Genomic DNA, 24,740 nt, shown 5'->3' with positions numbered 1-24,740 from the left:
CTAGATATACTGACAGAAATGATTAATAATCCAAATAAAATCTGTAGATTTTTCTTTAGGTTTTATGAAATCTAAATTTATTTAATCTTTACTATATTGGTTTCTTGGTAAGATGAATTTTTCATGTTATATATCTTATTTACACTGCCATGAATGATTTGCATATGAATGTGATGATACCTCTTCCTATTTCAGTAGGAAATACAAAATTTCACATCCTTATGGTTAATCTTCCATGATAATATTTGCACATTAGAATAATCACCAACTATAGACAAATGATGATATTTAATACGTGCATTGATAAGTCATAATAATTTAATAGACTTAACATAAATTGGTATTAAAAATGTAGAAAATACCATAAGCAGTTGATTGTTTTCTGACTGTACTATGAAAAATTTGTTTGAAATTAGAAGTTAGATTTGTAGAAGTCTAAATTATTTATTTTTTCAGAATTTATTTATTTATTATAGAGAGAGGGAGAGAGCATGAGTGACAAGGGAGGAGTAGAGGAAAAGAAGAGTGACAAGGGAGGAGTAGAGGGAAAAAAGGCCCCAGCTGAGCACGGAGCCCAATGCAGGATTTGATTCTGGGATTTTGGGATCATGACCTGAGCCAAAGACAGATGCTTAACCAAATGAGCCACCTAGGGCCCTGTGGAAGTCTAGATTCTAAAACCATTAAAAGTCAGAAAGTGATTTTAATAGTTACAATTTCTTCTGAACCAATTAAATTCAATAGTGATCTGAGGGATGTTCAAAACTATCTGCCATGCTATGGCTATTAGATTCTGCAACTGTCTGCATATTTTAGAATTTTGCAACCATTATAATGTTAAAATGACTATTCTAACCTTTAACAGTCAAATGGAAATGATATTGCTTCAAAGTGTTTATCTATGTCACTACAATAAAAGTTTAGATTTGCTCAGTAAAACCATGTGTTACTTTTAATATCAGTTAAAAAATGTATATTTTAAAAAATTTTATTTGTCTCTTTATTTATCTATTTTGGGAGAGAGTGAGAGAGAGAATGGGAGCAGGGATGAGGGTTAGGGAGAGACTCCTCACCAGGAGTCTCTGTGTTTAGCACAGAGCCTGATTTGGGGCTCAATCTCAGAACCATAAAATCGTGACCTGAGCTAAAGCCATGAGTTAGATGCTCAACTGACTGAGCCACCCAGGCACCCCAAAAATGTGCACAAATTTTAGATATTCATGCAATTTTTGCTCTGTGCTAAGTTTTCAGTGCCACTATAATAAATGGGTAAGATAGATACGTGCAAGTTACACAAATTCTGACAGTAGGGGCTATCCAAAACAATTGATGCAGCAATATAAAAGCAGGCACACACATTTACTTTCCTAAAAAAGCAAATGATTGAAGAGGAACAGTAGACTGATGCCTGCTGGTAAAATAGGGTAATTAATCAGGTAGTGAAAAGCCAAACATTTGCAAAGTACAGCAAGGTTTAGAAAGTATTGGAATAGTTGGTTGTCTACAGAGTATCGGAATAACTACCTGAATAAAACATTAGTGTGATTAGGGTAATGTTACAATCTGGATCCTTCTATAGTCATAGACATACCATAAACCCTTCTGGCAATTCAGAAATGTGTGATTTCTAAGATAAAGATAAATTTATCATTTCATTTGAGAAATTTTCTCCAAATTTTATAAAAATGTGCAAACATAGTAGTACTATTCTATTTTTTCTTGAAAGTACATTTTAAATTACTCAAGTATGGAGATACATATATATACACACACACACTTAGGCTTTTCATTTGAGGAACATGAACTTAATAATATAAAGTTATTCAACTATTTTAGGGGGCTTGAGGTGAGTAGCTAATAATAAAAATAACTTTTGTAAAATAATCACCAATATTATTCTGAGTAAAATAGCAAGAAAATCTGGAATCTCTCAAAGTAACACAATTCACCAAATAATAGCTCCAAACTAGCCTCTGATAGAATATGGATGAAACAGACTTTAAAGCATAATACTTGACTTACAAGGCTTCAGATTATATATTCCTAAGAATCCTAAACTTAAAATATTTTTAAAAAACTTGAAATAGGTGCCTTACCATTTTTATACTTCATTTTTCTCGGGGGGTCTTACGTATTTATTTATTTTGTTACATGTATTCATTCATGTACCCACAATTATTTCCCTGGTTTACTTCTACTTAATAGTATGTTGCTAAAATTTTACTTCATCTGAATCCTTTTGATTTCTCTTTTCAGTAGTTTTATCCTTCTTAAGAAGTATTTAAAATACTGGAATTCACTCTGCTTCTCTTTTTTAACCACTCTTTTTCAGGCTGACTTAATATCAACACCATTATTTCAAGTACAGAGTTTCTAAATTATTGCTATATTTAATACACATTTGATTTGTCAGTGATGAGGTTTTATCCTCAACACACTCTCTCTGCTGATAATATTTTTATAACATTTGAAGGTACTTTTTCATTTGTTTTTCCAAGTTTCATGGCTATAATGATCTTGTACTTTTTCTTTTCAGTTCACAGAAATGTAGGGACTATCTCTAGAACCTGCTTTATCTATTTTTTCATTGTCATTTTCATTTTCAGTATATCACTATTATTGATCATCATAATTTTTTTCTACTTTTTAGTATTTTTGACACTAAACTAAAAAGATTTCTGCTTAGCTTAAATCTAGGCTTCCCTCTCCTATATTATGAATGGCATTCTAAATAATGCTTCAGACATTTAATTTGGCCTTTTTATTTTTTTTCTGCTTTAGTTATCAGCTACCTATAGTTTTTTTCTCCTTGATCCTCTTCTCTTTAGCTTTTATTTCTTCTCCATTTCCAAATATATTCATGCTTTTCTCAAAGCCATTTCAATGTATAATTTCCTCTAAAACTGTAGCTCATTTGAAATTTTCCTGTGTCACATCAGAGTGAAACCAAGATAAGCCCTATATCCCATCAAGAGATACATGAATTGCTTAAACTGCAGTCTCCACAAAGCTAAGATGAATATGAATCAATAGTAGTTGAAAGTTGATCCCAGTTTTTTGTATAGAAATGATGTCTGGATATATTCTTTGGTTGGTAAGCTGTGTGTGTGTGTGTGTGTGTGTGTGTGTGTGTACGTGTAGATAGGTAAGTAAAGCTCATTTAAGACTTTAGAAAGTCAGAAGGATTGATTATGGATAAAAGTTATTATTTGACTTTGGCAAGTATATACAAAATTAAACAATAAAGACTTTGGGCTCCCAGTTTTATGATTTATAATGTTTACTTCTTTAATTAAAATGCATATTCCTCAGCAAGGACATAATTCATCTTGAATTCCATAAGGTATTTCATTCATTTTTAGTACCAATAAAAACTATCCATAATAACAAAGTAATTTAAATTTGACAGAATTCTTGTTCAACATCTGAAGTGAGTTTTCACAATGTTTGATGTTTTCAATACTTAAGATGGAAAGAGGTAGAAGTCTTAAGGACCTTTAGAAGATCCACTGGGTTAGTGTTTTTGAAGAGACAGTTTTGGAAATTGAAGTGTTCATGCCTTGACTACCTTAATCACTGATTAAAATTAATCAGTCACCTGGTTAATTTTTATAACACCAACTACCTGTTAAAATGTACTTTTAAAAGATACAGATACCTTAATGAATTTAGATTATTTAATTTCAACAAAAGTTTGACCCATTTACGGTATTCTTATTTGAATTCTAGGTTTTTAAGTGATATTAGGAAACCATTTTGTGGCATTTGGAAACTATGGTAGCTTTCTGTGTTTCTTTTGCTTGGATGTTTGGGGAGAGAAATTGCTTATTTGTTATTTCTTCATTATTTTCCTATTTATTAAACAATATCAAAAGGAAAATCTTAACAAAATGTAAATATAAAGTCATAATTTGTATAAGTACACCAGTTAAATGTCAAATATGTATCTTATAGATTAGTTGGAATTTGTCGCATAAAATAGTATATATGCATATGAGCCAATACATGAATAGGCTACTATTTCTTTTCAGGTACTGCATGACATATTTAAATATAGTCCTATATTTGCATAAAGTAAGTTTCACTGTTTTAGAATAAACTTATAAAATATAATAGAATATGCTCTGGAGTTCAATCTTATAGATCTGACATAGGATAATTTTGATGTTATAATTACTTGTATTTATGATTAAAATGTTGATTTAACTTTACATGTAATCTGTGCATAACATACTAATACAACTCGGCTATCAGCAATGTCACATGTGTTAACACTCTGTGTCTGTGGTAACCTGACAATCACCTCCAAGACATGTAACTAACCCCAGCACTGGGCAAATATGAGCTCACAAAGACACCAAGCCGCCTATTCACTTAGGGCACCATTTTGTTTCCATAGCAACAAATCAACACAGAAGCAGTTTTGGGGTAGTTCATAGTGTCATTCAGGGGAGTTCATAGATAAATCTCCTTGTTCTCAGAGCATATTGTCAAATATTGATAATCTGAGGACTTTGAACCACTTGGATTTAAAACTTCAAATTAAGACTGTATCTGAGGATAGGTTGCTAAGGTTCTAGACCTATGGTCATGATTTGTATTCAGAGACCAGAAGTGATTTTGTAAGCTTGTCACTGTTGCTGAGGAAACTCAATCCTGCTTGAATTGGAGAATAGCCATAATAATTAATCCCGTGGCTTAGCTTTTTCTTGATTTCTAGAGTGTTAGGTTTGTAATAAATTTCGTTCCAAATTTATTTCACCTGGGTCATTGCCTTAGCATACACCTCAACATTGAGATACATTGTTTCCATTATTTTTAAGTAATATGATAAACAAACAAACCAAAATATAAAACTTCTAACAATCTATCAGAGACATATTCTAGTGTTTGGTTTCCCATAATTCCAATTATTACATGACTCTTTTCAGAGTTGCTTTAATTCATTCTGTAGTAGTCTTTCATTGCCAGTCATCACTAACCTTCCATACCTTAGATTGGTAGCTTTTTATTTGGGCATATCATTGTTTTTCATTTATAACCATTGACTGCATCGTGTTCACGAGATATCAGTGTAGTTCTTTCCATATAAAATTTTGTCTATTAAAGTATTAAATTTGCTGTCACATTTTTCTTTTAAGCATTCTGTGCTATGTTCTGTTCAGTGTCAGTGTCTTTAGTTCTGATTTTTCAATTTTGTCCCTCTCCTTTTCCTTGACTTGTTAGTCTGATCCAACCTCTTCTACCTCATCTGATGATTATCAATATGTTATGGAAGCTAAACTACAAGAAATGATCTCCATACGTAGGAAGGTAGTCCTACTGGACTTTACTTTCTATTGCTAAATAGAATCCATCTAAGTTTTTCTTTTCATTTATAAAAATTATGTTACTTTTATTTATTGATAATCAACCATCTGTGCAGTTCAGTGCTTCAGGAGCTTAAGATTGGACAATGGCAGGTTTGTGTTCAAACCATGCACAGTCTGCATGTTACATTTGGCTGATTTCATTGCTCATAAATAAGTCCAATGTTTTGCTGATGCTTGGATGTAACAGGCCTTTGTAGCTGACACATTTCAAGCAATGCTGTTCAGCTGCCTGTTTAAAGAAAGTTTATTTTTTGAAAATTACATTTGCAGTTGGTAGTAGCTTGCTTTACATTTTATTTCAATTTATTTAGAGGGAAAGTGTTAATCAAATCTTACAGGTCAGGTACGTTTTTCATATTTCTTAACAGGCTGAAGAGAGACATGGAAACATTGAGGAACGTATGAGACATCTAGAAGGTCAACTTGAAGAGAAAAATCAAGAACTTCAAAGAGTATGTATATCAAGAACCTCTCCCCTCAATCATCAGTTTATGGGCATGTAAGAAATGAATGTTTTTCTATATTATGGGTTATATTTAAAATCTTATGAATATTCTCTCTGCATTTAAAAGGAAAAAAAAAGTTTCTGCCAATGTAATCACACCAGACATAAAATGAAATCCCATTTTAAAACTAGAAAAATTTAAAATACTTTTGTAAATGACTTTTATGTCAAATGTATTTATTTTTTCCTGAACGTAAGGCTAGGCAAAGAGAGAAAATGAATGAGGAACACAACAAAAGATTATCTGATACTGTGGACAGACTTCTGACTGAATCCAATGAACGCTTACAACTACATTTAAAGGAAAGAATGGCCGCTCTAGAAGAGAAGGTAAAATGACAGGAGAGTAGAATCACATCAATGTTTAGCAATGCTCTTATGATCATGGTTGTTTTATACCCTGCTGCGTTAATTGTACTGGTCAGAAGATCCATTTATTTTCCTCAAGTATATATGGTTTATTCTTAGAAGTGAACAAGAAATAAATAAATAAATAAATAAACAAACAAATAAATAAATAAATAATAAATTGAACAAGTAGTTTCTGTAAAAATGTATAAGATAAATTTTTAAACGAATAACAAATGCTGCATGGTATGTAAATCTTGCATATCAGCATGATCATCTAGATAAATGCATTAAAATGTGTTTTGTGAATAAAATATTGTAGTTATCCTTCACCTGGGGTGCAAAAAAAAGAATGATAAGACAAAAACCAATATTTTGGAGTATGTGGGGATTCATCTTGCATTGAACTATTCAAATGTTTCGAGTAACTGAATCTACTACTAATCTAAAAGTTTTAAAACCGAAAGAGTGAATTTATATTACCAGTAGAACTAGTATTAATCCCAGTACGGAGTTAAGTAATGCAATAGTTTCAGCTGCATTGTTTCAAAAAATAAATAAATAAAAGCTCTTCTTGACAATGTGCAATAATATCATTCACAATTATATACATCTCATTGATAGCAGCTACCAGACCAGCACGAGTTATGTGAGCTGGTTGCCAATTCCAGAGTATAAATGAAGGTAGGGGCTAAAACCCAGGTGGACAAATCATCTTGGAAATTTAGAGGAATGCCAGTCGTTACTTATGCTACAGGTTTCCCCTTATCCATACAATAAACTAAAATAGGAAAAAATATTTGTGGAATTGTTAAAGTAGACTGATTAATTTACTCATTATAAAGTGACAAGGCATGCCTTCTTCCCATTCAACTGCAAATGCATGGCCACTTTGCCAATTGCTACACACTTAGTTTAATTTTACTAAAATTAAATTAGATAATAATACATTATTTTAAATCATGCTTTGTAGTAAATATTAAAAAGTTTAAAGCTTTTACAATAGTAATATTTTCATGCCAACATTTTAAAAAAATATCTATGAAACAACGTACTCCCACATCATGAGATATAACAGTTTTGTAAATAGTTAAAATTTCGATTCTTATTTCTCTAATAATTTAACCATTAGAAATTAATTATTCTGTTTTTGAAATAGAAGTCCAGAAATTAAACTTTCCAAAAATATGATCTGATAATTTATTTTTTCTTTAAGTAATAAAAATGAGTTCATCTGAATTCTTTATCTATACAACTTTGGCTAATATTTTTCACTATTACTCACTTATGCTCATTTTAAGATTAACCTAATTATTTCAAATTTTAAAAGACTGAGATGAGGAAAATAAAAATAGCTTAAAAGATAATATTTATTCCACTCGTCAATCCAAGTGAACAAAATAACATTTCCCACTTAAATTATGTATTTTTCTAAATGTTAAAGTATCGTGTTTAAAGATTCTATTTAAATTTGGTTTCCACGGAAACCAAGAAATAGTTGCACCAAAGAAGGAATCAAAGAGAAGGAATCAAAGAAGATTCTTGAGCAATAAAAAATTAATCTACATATTTAATTATTTTCTGTTTAGTTAATTCTTTATTTTTTCTTTTCTTTAGAATGTTTTAATTCAAGAATCAGAAACTTTCAGAAAGAATCTAGAAGAATCTTTACATGATAAGGTAAAATGGAAACTTACATTTTACCCATTTTTCTATTTTACACTGATGAATGTTTTGTTGTAAAATAAATTTGATAAGAAAGAAGTTTAGGATGTTATCTGTTTAGAAAATTTTTAACTTTTATATTATGCATACAGAAGAGTGTGCACATATAGAAAAAGCGTGAGGAATTTTTATAAACTAAACACACTAAAAACCAACACTATGGTAGCCCCCCTCATGTTAACGTACAATTATGTTACCTTAAACGATAATCACTGTCTTGACTTCTAACAGGAAAAAAAAAATGCTTTTGATTTTTTTGTGTTTTATACAAATGGAATAAAAATGTATGCACTAATTTGTCTTTAGTTTGAGGTATCATTTTGGCAGAAAAGTATTAAATATCTATTCTGTATGATAAATTATGCTAAGTTATATATTTGTAAACAAGATCCTAACTCCAAAGTAGCTGAAAAATCTAATTGAGGAGAGAGAACATACCTTTGACAAAACAGCGAGTTGCAGAGTAGCAGATGCCAAGTGTCAAATGAGTGAAACAGTAAGAGCTACAGGTAGGGGAGCTCACCATGCATGGCTGCTGTAAATAAGGCCTCAGGAAGGTGTGAATCAACAAAACTTTAAAGAAAGGTAGGACTAGGCTGCAAGCTTTTCAAATACAGTGCATGTGGCATGATTGCAGGTGCTTTGTGTGGGGAGGGGGTAAGTAGGGAGTTTGATATCTTAAATAATAATGAGCATAACAGTCTGGCTGGAGTCAGTTATTCTTATTGTAGGATAGAAGAGGCAGATAAGGACCAAATAATGAAATGCTAAAGGCTGTAATTGCTAATATGTCTTCTCCTCCTTCATTAGCCTATACATTCCTGTTAGCAGTTGTGTCTGACTTCATTTTGTTTAGCATAGGCAAATAACATCTAATCATTAATTTAAGAAGTAACCTACAAATGTGTGCTGAACAAAAGAGAAGGAAGAGAGAGAGGGAGCAAAGGAGGGAAGGAGGGAAGATCTGGCAATAGTGTGGCATAGGCAAAGTATTGGAAAAGATGAGAGAATGAAGATTAAAAAAAAGAACAATTGTATATTTAGCCCCACTGAATGATACATATTATGTTATTAATTTAAAACTATTTGGTCCCACAGTCAGAGTATATACCATCTCCTGAAAGATAGATCTGCTATCGTAATACAAGATGGTGCCTGAAAGATAGTATCTAATTCTTTCTGAGGTTGTTAAGAAAATCTACACAGGGGAGATGCCATTTCATCAGGCATATATGCCCTTGAAGGCATATAAAATCAAATAGAGAGGGTTGGGCAGAGGACGGAACCCATGCAATAGCACAGAGAAAAAACAAAGATGATTGATTTGCTGAATCACCGGAAGTTTGCTGTGACTTGTATGTGGTTAAAGAACTAGGTTGTGGCCAGATTGTGGATTTTGGATTTGGTCCTGTTATGCAATGTTATGTTATCCAAAGCTCTGTGTGCTCCTGGCAGGATCCCCAGAACCCACTCCCCCACCACCTACCCAAGCCTTGTAGCTTCAACAATCTGCCGAAGCAACCAGCAGAACTAAACATTCCAAGCTTTGCACCCTTGTTCATGCTAGTAACTAGAGGAAACAAATCCCAGGTCATATCTCATTTCTGAATATCATCCCATACAGCTGAACATTGTTCCTCATCTAACTACATCGCCTAGAATTTCTCAAATTTCCACTCCATAATCTATAACTGACTGTACATCATTAGCAAAAACTCCTGTCTGTTCAACCTCTTCTTACTGTTTCTCTGCATCATGTTGATCTCCAAAATTTGAAACTCCTAGGACTGGTTTCGAATTTCTTCTCCATGTTCAGTCCCTGAGTTCAGTCTCATCTGATCTCACGGATTTAAATGCCATCTATATACTGAACATTTCCAAATTTAGATCACCTACTGGGTCCTCTCTGCTGAGAGAGCTCATGTAAGCCAACGTAGTATCTTTTTTTGGACACTTTGGCACCTCAGACATCACAAGTCGGTCCCTCCACCCTGAACACCAGCAGCTGCCTTCTCAGTAAATCACAACTCCTTCTCTTACTCAGGTTAACCTTGGAGTTATTCGTGACCCCTTTCATTATCTCATACCCCACATTCAGTCCAATAGCAACTTCTGTTAGTTATGTCTTCAAGATATAACTGAAATACAGCCATTCTCTTTCTGACACCATTAGTGTCCAAGCCACAATCGTCTTGCCCATGTTTTTGGATGAACGGTAATAATTTTATTTCTTCCCTTCCTCCCAATCTTAATCAACAGTCAATTTCACTGCTCTTAGAGTGATCATATCATCTCTCTGCTCAAAAATCCTTCAGTCATTTCCAATCTCAATCAGAGTAAAAGCTAAAGATTTTTAAATGGTTGACAAGGCCTTTCCAGACTACCCTTTCCCAGTCCTGCAAACACACTTTTCTAAATCTATTCCCTATCTGTCTTTCTCTTTAACCTGTCCAATTCAGCCAGAGTGACTTCCTTGCCCACTCCTTCAACAAATATACTCCTCCCAATAAGGCACATTTGCCCTGTTATGCCTTTTCCTAAGACGTTCTCATTTATTTTTAACTCCCTCCCTTTCTTTAGATCTTTGCTCAAATAACACTTTATTGGAGAGCCCTTCCATGAATGACTCTCTTATCTTCTTTTTCCTAACAACATCCTATAGATACTATTTGTTTATTGTCTTTTTTACTAGATTATAAATTATATGAGGACAGGGAATTTTTTATTTTGCCATTTTAACATAGTGCTTAGCACAACAGAGGTGCTTTATGTATAATTTGTGGAAATAGCTAACAAATGAATTAATAAATGGAATAAGAAACCATTGAATATCTTAGGCAAATGATTTATTTGATCATATGTATTTTTTAATGACACAACTAGGGGTGCCTGGGTGGCACAGTCAGTTAAGCAACCAACTCTTGGTTTCAGCTCAAGTCATGATCTCAGGGTCCTGAGATTGGGCCCCACATTGGGCTCCACAATCAGCACAGAGTCTACTTAAGATTCTCTCTCTCTCTCTCTTTCTCTTTCTCTCTCTCCCTCTGCCCCTCCTGCTTATGTTCTCTCTCTCTCTCTAAAATAAATACATTTTTTAAAAAAATTAAAATGACACAACTACAGAAGAGTGTATAGAGAAGAGAATGAAGTCAGCACCACCTCTGTGGAAGCTGGTGAAATAATGCAGAGAAAAAAAGTAAAAAATATGTAAAGTAAAATGATGATAGTAAGAAGAAAAGATGAGAGAAATATTGGTAAAGCCACATTAACAAAAAAGTACAGTGAGAAATGAAATATGAGTCAAGTAAAATGTCAAGCATTGGCTGCTGAAATGGGAAAAATAAAGAGCAATAGAAAGTCCAGAAGGATACATTTAAATTTTTATAACATTATAAAAGTTATAATCATGCAGACAGAATTAAATGCTTACATAAGCATTTAATTAAGGACTATAAGACCACTCAAAAAATTTACAGACTGAAACTGTAATACCAATCTGAGAAAATTTTCAGATGTACAAATAATACTACTAATGGCAAGCTGATAATTTTAATTTGTATCAGGTAATGATTTTTTCCACATCTTTTTAATCCATTTTTCTTTCTCCTTTATCCATGTGCACTACTCTGCTTATAAAATAATCAAAGTCCTTCACTTACTACATAAATAAGACCTTTTCTGTATTTTTTGAACTGGCTCTCATTATGACTGCATTTTGAAGTAATGTATACATAGCTAGTCATGATCTTAGTATTCCTGTATGTTTGCAAAAATTTAGGATTAATGAAGGTCAGATATTATAGATAATTTATTACTGATTTCTGATATTCACATTTTCATTATAAGGAAAAATTTAGACATATTTTACTGTCATGTCTAATAATCTTTAATAAAAATATATCCATCAGTTTTATATTTTAAAAAAGCCATTAAGCTTGTTAGCTTGGTTTATCATAATTGAATGTTGGTATTATTGGCATTTACATATCTTCTCAGTAAAATTTCTTTGGTTTTTAGGAAAGATTAGCAGAAGAAATTGAAAAGCTGAGATCCGAACTTGACCAATTGAAAATGAGAACTGGCTCTTTAATTGAACCCACAATATCAAGGTAACATTAAACTAAAATGCTATCTATAGCTCATCAAAAATAAATATGAAATCCTTATGATTTCCTATTGCCTCAAATAAAATAAATAAGTACCTCTTATTGCTCAGCAGGTCTTGCCCTATGTTTACTCCATTACTGATTTACTGTTTCTATATTCAGAAATAATTCTCTAATTTAGTAATCTGTCCTTCAAATACATAATAATAATTTAAATTATTACCTTTTGTATTATTCATTTAGTTATATAGCTACAAATACATAAAAAAATCTAAATTGGTGAAATGAAACTGTATATAAGGCAATCACATCTTATTCCAGAAAGAGGCAACACCTCTTTTCTCTACACACAGAAATGTTTTCTTTTTTTTTTTTTAATTTATTTATTTATGATAGTCACAGAGAGAGAGAGAGAGGCAGAGACACAGGCAGAGGGAGAAGCAGGCTCCATGCACCGGGAGCCCGATGTGGGACTCGATCCCGGGTCTCCAGGATCGCACCCTGGGCCAAAAGCAGGCGCCAAACCGCTGCGCCACCAGGGATCCCCAGAAATGTTTTCAATGCTTAATGTTACGAAAGAAATATCGTTGACTATGGTCCTTGAGCACCTGCCTGTTTTGTTTAGTCAGTTGCAAATACAGAGTGAAGGAGAAATTATACATGTTTTAAAAACAAATAAATTTAGCCATACTCATCTTCTTTGACTCAATTCCTCATGTTGAAAGAAAGAAGCAGTGACATAATTATTTACTCTCTAGATAGATGGATCAATCTTGATGATTCACATATAAATTTTTTTGGTGCTTAGGGCCTTTTATTTAAAGTGAATAAGAAATCCTACAAGGATTTACTCATTTGATCATTTATTTATTAGACAAGACAATCACATCAGCTAATTGAAACTTTTGACCACTGAAGACTTCTAGAAGTCCATTTTTCTTGGTCTCATGTTTATCCTAAGAATGTTAGCTCCACAGGGGCTGGAATTTTGGGGGTTTTTTGGTTGCTATAATCTCAGTACCTAAAACAAATAAACAAACAAGCATTAGTATATTATACTCTCAATAGGTATCATTGAATGAATGAATACCTAATAAAGCATTTTTCAGATACTCAGGAAAGATCAAAATTTAAAAAATTCTAAAGGTGCTTATATTCTCTTTAATGTAAGTATTAATAAAAGTAATGATTTAAGTATTAATAAAAATAAAGGTGCTTATATTCTCTTTAATGTAAAGTATTAATAAAAATAAGGTTCAGTATTTTGAGTATTTCTACCTTCAATTTAATATAAGAAACACAGTTCTGCAGGCATAAAAACACCCAAATAACTTTTCAAAATGTAAGTCTTTAATTTAGAAAATCATGTTTATTTTTCTAAATGCTCTGTTATGATTTATGTATCTGAACTAAAACTATCAATTTAATGATACATATTCACATGGTGACAGAGATGATGATGATGATGGTGTTGATGAAGAGAAGAGCTGATAAAATATCAACAGAGTAAATACATAGAATGAGCATCAACAAGTCAACAAATTTAGTGTTTTTTAATGGAACCAAATGGCCGTTTTGTTGGATTTTTGAGCTTTGGTCTTAGAAATACAGGGTTGTATAATAAAAGGGTGAGTGAGGGAGGGGAAGAGCCAAACAAAAAACAAGACTGTTAAAAATAGAGAACAAACTGGTGGTTACCAAAGGAAAGGAGGGTTAGTAGAAGGGTGAAACAGGTGAAGAAGATTAAGAGTAAACTTATCATGATGAGTACTGAGTAATGTATAAAATTGTTGAATCATTATATTGTACACCTGAAATTAGTATAACACTGTACATTAATTATACTGGAATTAAATATATACATATGTATCCTTGGGGAAAAAAGAAAAAACAAGAGTTGTAGAAGTATTGTCTCAAGGTTCATCACTGCAATGAGTCATCATGGACAGCCTAATAATGTGACTTTTATCCACAATGAAGGATCATCGTGGAAACTTGGAAACAACATACGAACAAATTTCTTTGATACAACACCTGTAGTAGAAACAAAACTAGACCAAGAATAAGAAGACCAACATTCCTAGATCTGAGACAAATTAATTACTAGCTGTTTGATTTTGGAAAGCCCGTTTTCCTTAATAAGTTCAAATTTTATATGTATTTTATATGAATTGTGTATAAAATAATATGACTATCTCACAAGCTTGCTTTGCGAGGTGAGCAAAGGGTTTTATAAACAGTAAATCACAAATATACAATATTATAGGAACTATTGATAGATAAACGGACAGGATGGAATTTATAGTATGTTATAGGATAACAGTATTTATTGAACAGCAATTACTTATCAAACATTCATGCTTCTGAGTACACAATTTAAAAGGTCATAATAAGGGGATGCCTGGGTGGCTCAGCAGTTTAGCGCCTGCCTTCGGCTCAGGGTGTGATCCTGGAGTCCCGCCATCAAGTCCCGCATCGGGCTCCCTGCATGGAGCCTGCTTCTCCCTCTGCCTGTGTCTCTGCCTCTCTCTCTGTGTCTCTCATAAATAAATAAATAAATAAATAAATAAATAAATAAATAAATAAATAAAATCTTTTTAAAAAGACATAATAAAGGAGAGAAGATGCATGAGAATGTCATTGATCTTACAGGCAGATACGGTAGGAAGAGAGGAGCTAAAGTTAGTGAATATCAGTAACATATTCTCTACTAGTACCTCATCTGAGAATAATAAATTGAGTTCCAGAATGGCTGGAGAAAGTCTGATTTGGCTCAACTCTGAAAAAGGTAGGATCTGGGTCATTGGAAGGGACAATGGAAGATATAGCAGGAAGCAGAGAGATGGATAAAAGATGTTCTTTAAGAAAATTCAGACTTGATTTGTCTATGGAAGTTCTTTGGTGAGGTTATATGCAAGAGTAACAGAAGATTCAGGTGAGGAAACTGCACAGGTTCTTGTCTAAAAGAACCAGTGACTATATTGTAACTTTGACCTCCAAGTGACTAAATATTGTACACCGAAAATTATTTAAAAGTTGAAATATATGGAAATATTGCCTCTGATTTCTGTTAGTAAAGTGGCTCACAGAGCTGAATAAAAGGAGACAGGTGAGAAGTAATGGCTTTAGATGAAGTATAAGCAATGAGCTCCTCTACAGTTGATGTTGGTTCAGGTCTTTGTTCTTTCAAGATCAATTAAGCACTTTCTACTTGCAAGAAACTGTGCAATGGGGATATAGTGGTAATAGTGATGATGAATACATGTTTCAAATGGGAAATACAGGGATACTATGAGGACTATTACAGTAAAGGGAATACCAGGGGCTACAGTAGTATAAGACAACGGGAATTTTAATCTGAGACATTAAAAATGTTAAACACTTAAATTCGTGAAGACTATTTGCAGCAGAAAGGACAGTATGTTCAAAGGCTCGGGATCAGAGGAAAGTGTGAGTTGTTTGAGAAATTGAAAAGAAATCAATATGGCTAGATGGAGAGAGACAGGAGGCAGTAACTAGAAGTGAAGCTAGAAAGTAGGAGAGTTCTAGATTGTGGAGGGCCTTGTAAAAGGCCCTTGAAGAGTTTTAAGTGCTGTCTCAATAGGAGCAGATTTGCATTTTGGTTCATGTTTTTATAAATGGCCTGGAGTTGAGAGAGAAAACAAGAAAATGATACTCCTAGGATGATGAGTTATAATTTTAGAATCTCCACTCTGATGACCATAAAGACACTACCCAAACAGTGACAGGCAAAAGGTACCCAGAATATTCTGAAGTAGATAGTTTAGACTGTATTATAATTAATTTCATTGATTCATTATCTTACCAGTATTTATCAAGTGTTTATTTATGCTAGGAATACCCCCTTAAGCATACAGTGGTGACTAAAAGTCTGGCCTTTGTCTTCATAAAACATAGGCTCTGTTATAGAGGCCTATTTATGAGTATGACCTGGTTCGTTAGTTTTTATATATGACTAATCCATAATAAAACCAGTTTGCTTGATTAAATTTCAAGTTCACCTCTATAAAAAAAAAACAATATCTGTCCTCTGCTTAGTGGATGATTTCTTAGTTCATTTGCTTTAAAGTTCTATTTGACAAAACAAGGATTTCCATCAGTTAAGTCAATGTCTTCTACTGTTGCAGAAACTAGACTTTACCTACCCTTTTCTCTTCTTTTTTTTGGAGGGGGGTGTTAATAAATTTATTTTTTATTGGTGTTCAATTTGTCAACATACAGAATAACACCCAGTGCTCATCCCGTCAAGTGCCCACCACCCAGTCACCCCCAACCCCGCCCACCTCCCCTTCCACCACCCCTAGTTTGTTTCTCAGAGTTAGGAATCTTTCATATTCTGTCTCCCTTTCTGATATTTCCCCTTATTTTTTCTCCCTTCTACCTACCCTTTTCTAATCTTGCCAATCATTTGGAATTGTTTGGTTTTTTTCCTTTACTTTTTCCACAGAGAACTAATAGAAAGAGCGTAGATCATCAGGAGCCCCAGTTCCAGAGAAAATACAGCATTAAGCATATTTTCTACTGACAATTGATCATTTTATAGGACATCAAGCTGTCACTGTTATCATCATTATTATAGCAATAAACTGAATTTGTTGTAAATCTATATAGAAATAATTTGTCTAGGGAAACCTTTATTACACTTTGATTACAGTATACTTTATTATCATGGTTATTGAAAATCAGTGTGATAGTATTTTTCAGTTGGAATTTTCCAACTACTTCATCTCTGAGCAGATTTCAGACTCAAATGTGCTTATCAAAAGATTTTTCGTTATCTTTTTGAAACAATGTCTTATCAAAAGCTGAAATCCTATTTTATTTAAAAATAAGTTTATTAACCTTGAGTCAATCTGATTTTAAGTATTTTATTAATTTCCATAGTAGAACTCTGAAAAATAGAGAATTCTAGAACCCCTAAAGTATACACATTTTACTGTTAGATTAGTAGGGAATATTTACAACAGGTACAACAATAAACAACATATATTGATCTGTACACTAAGTAGTTGAACTAAAGAGTATTGCCAGAATTGAAGCCAATGGATCTTAGTTGTCAGTCTTAACACATCTCATTTTACTACCACAGTTGAAAATGATAATTAATGAATAGGCAGGGTTTTCTTTTTTATATTCTAAACAGAAAATCCACTTAACTTTCAAGAATGGACCTGGGACCAGAATTTCTGACACAAGCCTCAGAAGAGATCTTAAAGAGTCATGACAATTCCTTGAATTTTTTTTCTTTTTTCTTGAGAGTTTATGCTTTATTCTTTACTGACAGTTAAGCAAATGATAGTGATTTTCTGGGAAGTTTAAGTTTTGAGATTAGTTACATTGCATATTGCCTTTTTTTTTTTTTTCCTTTTTCTAGAACTCATCTAGACACCTCAGCTGAGTTGCGGTATTCCGTTGGTTCCCTTGTGGACAGCCAGTCTGATTACAGGACAACTAAAGTAATAAGAAGACCCAGGAGAGGCCGCATGGGTGTACGAAGAGATGAGGCAAAGGTTATTTTTTTTTTTATTTCAAGTCTTTGATGATTCTAAGTAAATATACTGCTCCATCTTGGATAGAATTTTAATATGAGAGAATTCAAAACGCTAGAAATTTTAGTTTCAAGTGTGACACATGACATATTTTTATAACTTATGTAAAACCGCTGCTAGGTGCCAGAAGTTGAACTAAGCCTTCCCAGGTGTGTCCACATAACCTTATGAATTTGGCGCTATTTTTATACTAGCTTCAGACATAGAAAAAAATGAAGCTCAGAAATTTTAAGTGTTCAACATTATACAGCCAGCAAAGTGATAGAGTCAAAACTTGAACCTCTATTTATGTGGTTTCAAATTCCACGGTTTTTTTTAATCCCTTATGCTGTATTGCTAAACAAATGGACTTTTGCTTGGCTTGACTTACACAGTGATTTTCATATTGTCAATTAAAATGGATTAAATATTTTAATTATAATTACTATTTTAATAAAACTTTGAAGAAACTGTACATAAACTATTGAAAGTGTTATAGAGAACTCTTCATGATAAACTCAGGTGCGAGTCTTTATTCAGTTTGTAAGCTATGTATATTGTCAATTTATAGTTGAATTTTACAGAGAAGTAATTTAGTTCCTTTGTGACTTAAGTATTGTTTGTTCTTCCCAACCACCTTTATCTGTTGAATACTATATAACCTACTTGTCCTTATTTGTACACAGGTTCTTGATACCCTATGTTTTTTAATTGGTACCTGTGTCATCCCTCATAGCAGGCATTCAATATCTCTTAAATGAATGAATAAGAAGTGAAAAAATGAAGAATAAATGAAGTCCATCTTAGTTCTTTTCTCATTTTTAGATGATAAATAAATTAGTGCTGCTTGGTACCAAAACAATTTGTAACAAATGCTAATTCAGGTCCTTAAATATTAAATAAGTACTCTGGGAAATATCATGTGGTCCCCCACCAAAAATCATTTTACATCACCACAAAAATAAAAACCAATTTTTTAAAATGCAAAAAACTCTAGGTCCTCTCTCACATCCCTTCCGCCCCTATCCTCAGATCCCAGCTTTGAAAGACACTGGCAGATAGGTTACTGAGGATTTGTATCGGGGCACCTGGCTGGCTCAGTCAGTAGAACATGCAACTCTTGATCTCTGGGTCATAACTTTTAGCCCCACATGGAGTGTAGAGATTACTTACAAAAAAAAAAAAAAAAAAAAAAAAGATTTTCATTCACATGAGGGATTTATTATATCAAATAAAAAACCATAGTCCTATAAATTAGTGTGCCTTGGGCTTAAAAAAAAATCAGTGAACCATTTAAGTGATCAGAGCAGTGGAGATGAAATTAAATCACTTTTCAATATTATTTTAATTATACTTTGTAAGAATCTATGTAAATGAGGGTTGGGAAGAGAATTATTATATGACTTGTGTGATAATATTTGTAGTATCAGCCTATAATAAGAACGTGTAAGTAAGACTAATTAGTAAAAGAGATGGAAATGCCTCAATACAAGTGAATACAGATTGTTATATTTGGAAAGAAGGAAAAATGTTTCAGACATAGATGCTTTAAATGTTGAGTTGGGGTTGAACTGGAAATCATACTTAAGGTTATCATCATCATTCCTGTGAAAATTCTTGATGTTCATGCTAACAATTTCTGCCAATTACTTCAGATGCCAATGAAATATTTTATAAAAATAATACATTAAAATGGTAATAATCAACTTTTTTCCTAGGTTAATTATAAAGGCATGTGTGCCTTTTGTTGATATTTTTCAGAATAGTGCTTTGATAATGAGCAGTATGATACATAGGATAATTACTCTTATATTTACCACACAGGTGAAATCTCTTGGAGATCATGAGTGGAATAGAACTCAGCAAATTGGAGTGCTAAGCAGCCACCCTTTTGAAAGTGACACAGAAATGTCTGATATTGATGATGATGACAGAGAAACTATTTTTAGTTCAATGGATCTTCTCTCCCCAAGTGGTCATTCTGATGCCCAGACTCTAGCCATGATGCTTCAGGAACAATTAGATGCCATCAACAAAGAAATCCGGTGAGTTCAATTTTTTTTTAAGGGGTTAGAAGACCTTGATACTAAAAATGTCATAATTAGACCAGAGGCACTGGCATCATCTGAGAACTTATTGGAACTGCAGAATCTCATACTCACACTGTACCTACTGAATCAAAATGCATTTTCATAATATTCCCAGGTTATCTGTACATGTCCTGTATAAAATTAGGACAGTTTTTATAAGGAACATACATGAAACATATGCCAACTAATGATATTAGAGCAATGTAAAAGAATAAAGATAAAATATTCTCTGATGAATTTGAAGGCACTTTTTACATTAAAATTTATTATTTAAATGATATTTATGATAATAAGGTACCTTCCTAAGGTACATTTAACACTGTCATAAAGGTACTAAATAACATGTGATTAATGTGCGGGTAGCTCTTTAAAAGTATTTAGACATCAGAGTGAAATTAACTAGGACTGAATTATTTCATACTAGATGCGAAAAAATACACTTATCACCACACTGGATAACAGATGGTTTCCAAAGAGTAGATTATTACATTATCAAGTTGAAGTTGTACAAGTAAACAATTCAAACATTGAGAAATGTTGATAATTTCCAATTTTAACTTAATATATACTTTCTTAAATCCTAATGACATTAGTAGTCTCTTTTTTTTTTTTTTTTTTTTTATCATTGACTTTACTAATCCCAGTGAAGAACCTAACTGTGTCTGGTGGATTTACAGTCTTCCAAGTATTGGGAAACTAATCCTAACTAGTTTTTTCTCAAAGGATGAATAGTTTTCACTATTTTGAGCCATGGTTTGTTTTTCTGACTCTAGCTAAATCTGCTGGCGTCCTAATATGATTCACATCTATACAGTTCTCTACTATCATTAGCCTATTGCAAATTATAATAGGTTCTCATGTAGATGACAGTACTTTCTTCCTGGTTTCCTCATGGTGTCTGGATTCCCATCTAATGCTGAGTAACACTGCAGCAAGAGAAGACTTTTTACAAATGTGCTTATGTAAAGTTACCTTTTTACAGACGCTTCAGTTGCTCTTAAGACAAAGAACAAAATATTCCATATTGTCTACAATGCCCCACCTTCCTCAGCATTACCACCTACCTGATTCCATGTTCCATTATACATGACTTCCAATTCTTTAAATGTTCCTTGCTCTCTCCTTTGTGGTTACTGTCCCTTTTTTCTGGAACATTCTCCTCATTCCACACCATCATGCCCTAATTTTTCACCCTCTTTACTCCTACCATGAACATAACCGCCATCCCATGTTTTGTCCTTCAGTTCATTTTACTGTCCGTCAGTCCCTTACCTTCATTAGATTTTAAATTATGTAAAAACAAGAATTGTATCTTGTTTTTCTCACGTTTTATATCCACATCATGATACTTTTCTTGATAAATAATAAGTGTTTCCTGAATATTTGATTAGTATAAATAGAAAAAATAATACAGAACATAAATTCAAACTGAATCACACTTTTTAATGCTATGGAGCTGATTTGACACACTGGATAGTTTTGAAATCAAGTATGTATCTCTGTGATTTTGTTTTCACTGAAAATATATACACACACCTTCAGTAACAATGTATGTCCCTCCGAACTCAACTTTCTTAGATTAGGATAGTAAAGCCCAGTTATAATCTTGGCCTTGACTAATTAAGTTCATACCCTTTTATATGTTTCCTTGCTGACCCTAATAATGTATTTAATATAGTTTTTAATTTGTAAGAAATTAAGAAGTACATACAATTCAAGTATATAGAAATATTCAAAAGAAATAGGCACCTTGGACAGCAGGGGAAGATGGTGGAGTAGGAGGACCATAAACTCACCTCATCCCATGGATACAACAAGGTAAGACTCCTACCAGTGTAAATAATCCAGAAAATGATCTGAAGACTGGAAGAAAAAATTCCACAAATAAAGGTAGAATATATCTGTAAAAATTAGTTGTGGGACTCACAAAATAAAAGGATGTAAAATATGACACCATATACCTAAAATGTGGTGTGAAGTGAATTAAGAATGGGTTCAAACATAAGTAACTATCAACTTAATATAGACTTCTAATGGTAACCACAAATCAGAAATCAGTAATGGGTATGCAAAGAATAAAGAGAGAGGAATCCAAGTGTATCACCGAAGAAAGTGAAGAAATGGAGGAATATTTATCTTGCAACTGGATGTCAAGGGAAACCAGGGTAGCAATACTTACATCAGAAAAATTGACTTGACTTTAAGGCAAAGACTATTAACAAGAGACAAAGACACTATATAATAAATAAAGGAGAAAATCCTACAAGAAGATATAACAATTATAAATATGCACCCAAGACAGGAGCACCCAGATATGTAAAACAGTTAATAATAAACATAAAGAAACTAAACTATAGTAATATGATAATAGAGGGGACTTGAACTTAACTCAATGGATGGATCATCCAAACAGAAAATCAAGAAGGAAACAGTAGCTTTGAATGACACACTGGACCAGCTGGATTTAACAGATATATTCAGAACATTCCATCCTAAAACAACAGAATACACATTTTTTTTTGGTGCATATGGAACATTCTCCAGAGGAGATCACATATTAAACCACAAAACAAATCAACAAATTCAAAAAGATCAAAGCCATACGATGCATCTTTTTTTACCACAACACTATGAAAGTAGAAATCAGCCAAAAGAAAAACCTAGAAAGAGCACAAATACATGGCAGTTAAATAACATGCTACTAAATTAAAAATTAGTGGAGAAATTAAAGAAGAAATAAAAAATTACACAGAAACAAATCAAAATGAAAACACATGGTCCAAAATCTTTGGGATGCAGCAAAAGCAATTCTAAGAGGAAAGTTTATACTAATGCAGTCCTACCTCAAGAAGCAAGAGAAAATCTCAAAAATCTAACTTTACACCTAAAGGATCTAGGAAAAGAACAAACAAAATTCAAAACCAGTAGAAGGAATGAAATAATAAAAATTAGAGCAGAAATAAGTGATATAGAATATAAAAACAGACAAACAAAAACCAATAGAACAGATCAATGTAACCAAGAGTTGTTTTTTTTCAAAGATCAACAAAATTGATAAACCTCTAGCCAGACTCATAAAAAAAAGGCCCAAATAAACAAAATCACAAATGAAAGAGAAGAAATAACATTCAACACCATAGAAATACAAACAATTGTAAGAGAATATTATATGTATGAAAAATTGTATGTCAACAAATTGGACAACCTTGAAGAAATGGATAAATTCCTAGAAACATATAACCTACCAAAACTGAAGCAGGAAGAAATAGAAAAATTTGAACAGACCGATAATCAGCAATGCAATTGAATCAGTAATTAAAAAACTCCCAAAAAACAAAAGTCCAGGACCAGATGGCTTCATGGGTGAATTCTACCAAACATTTAAAGAAAAGATAATACCTATTCTTTACAAACTATTCCAAAAAAATACATAAGAAAGGAAAATTTCCAAATCCATTCGTTTTTATTTGTTTAAGATTTTATTTTATTCATGAGAGACACAGACAGAGACACAGGCAGAAGGAGAAGCAGGCTCCCAGCAGGGAGTCTGATGTAGGACTGAATCCCTGTACTCTGGGATCATGACCTGAGCCAAAGGCAGATGCTCAACCACTGATCTTCCCAGGCACCCCCAAATCCATTCTGAGGCTAGTACCACCCTGATACCATAACCACATACAGATATCACAACAGAGAGAGAGAACTGTAGGCCAATATCTCTAATGAATACAGATGCAAACATCCTCAACAAAATACTAGCAAACCAAATCCAACGATACATTAAAAAAATCATACCATGCAATCAAGCGGGATTTATTCCTAGAATGCTAAAGTGGTTCTATATTTAGAAATCAATCAATATAATATATCACATCAATTTAAAAAAAAGGATAAAAACCATATGGTCATTTCAATGTATGAAGAAAAAGCATTTGACAAGGTATAATATCCATTCATGATAAATGCCCTCAACAAAGTAGATTTAGAGGGAACATACCTCTAAAACCTTTACATGAAAAATCCACAACAAACATCATACTCAGTCATGAAAAACTGAGAGCTTTTCCCTTAAGATCAGGAAAAACACAAGGATGTCCACCCTCACCACTTTTATTCAACATAGCACTGGAAGTGCTAGCCATAGCAATTAGACAACAAAAAGAAAGGGAAAACATCCAAATTGGCAAGGAAGAACTAAAACTTTCATTAATTGCAGATGACATGATACCATACATAGAAAACGCTAATACTCCACCAATAAATAAATAAATAAATAAATAAATAAATAAATAAGCAAAAAAAAAAAAAAAAACTGCTAGAACTGATAAATGAATTAAGGTGACAAAATACAAAATCAATGTACATAAATCTGTTGAATTCCTATACACTAATAATGAAGCAGCAGAAAGAGACACTGAGAAAAAAATCCCATTTGTAACTGCACTAAAAAATAATAAAATAGGTAGGGATAAACTTAAGGAGGTAAAAGACCTCTACTCTGAAAACTATCAAATGTTGATGGAAGAAATTAAAGACAATGCAAGAAATACAAAGACATTCCATGTTCATGGATTAGAAGAACAAATATTGTTAAAATGTCTATACTACTCAAAGCAATCTATAGATTTAATGCAATCCCTGTCAAAATACCAACAATATTTTTCACAAAACCAGAAAAAACTGTCTTAAAATTTGTATGGAACCCTGATAGACCCCGAATAGCCAAAGCAGTCTTGAAAAAAGAAAATCAAAACTGGAAGTATCACAGTTATATTACAAGGCTTTAGTAATTGAAACAGTATGGTTCTGGCATAAAAATAGGCACATTTTCAATGGAACAGAATAGAAAACACAGAACTAAACTCACAAGTATATGGTCAGTTAATCTTCAACCGAGGAGGAAAGAATATCCAATGAGAAAGTCTCTTCAACGAATGGAGTTGGGAAAACTGGACAGCTACCTGCAAAAGAATGAAACGGGGGATCCCTAGGTGGCGCAGCGGTATAGTGCCTGCCTTTGGCCCAGGGCACGATCCTGGAGACCC

General features: G+C 32.8%; 1 protein-coding gene across 18 annotated transcripts in view; it reads left to right on the top strand.

Moving 5' to 3' along the window:
- PPFIA2 (PPFI scaffold protein A2) overlaps window positions 1-24,740 on the top strand; it is a 475,838-nt gene that overhangs the window by 369,421 nt on the left and 81,677 nt on the right. For 10 of the 18 annotated variants that reach the window (XM_077845638.1, XM_077845653.1, XM_077845643.1 and 7 more), the window contains 7 exons: window positions 5,227-5,313; window positions 5,741-5,824; window positions 6,076-6,207; window positions 7,843-7,905; window positions 11,968-12,059; window positions 17,452-17,587; window positions 19,430-19,650. In XM_077845638.1, coding sequence (XP_077701764.1) covers window positions 5,227-5,313; window positions 5,741-5,824; window positions 6,076-6,207; window positions 7,843-7,905; window positions 11,968-12,059; window positions 17,452-17,587; window positions 19,430-19,650 — 815 coding nt within the window. The remainder of the gene's footprint in view (window positions 1-5,226; window positions 5,314-5,740; window positions 5,825-6,075; window positions 6,208-7,842; window positions 7,906-11,967; window positions 12,060-17,451; window positions 17,588-19,429; window positions 19,651-24,740) is intronic. The other 8 variants (XM_077845656.1, XM_077845654.1, XM_077845651.1 and 5 more) reach the window with 1 other exon arrangement.

This window comes from Canis aureus, chromosome 13, assembly GCF_053574225.1.
Source record: "Canis aureus isolate CA01 chromosome 13, VMU_Caureus_v.1.0, whole genome shotgun sequence".
NCBI lineage: Eukaryota > Metazoa > Chordata > Mammalia > Carnivora > Canidae > Canis > Canis aureus.
This window is presented reverse-complemented; position numbering and strand designations above follow the sequence as displayed.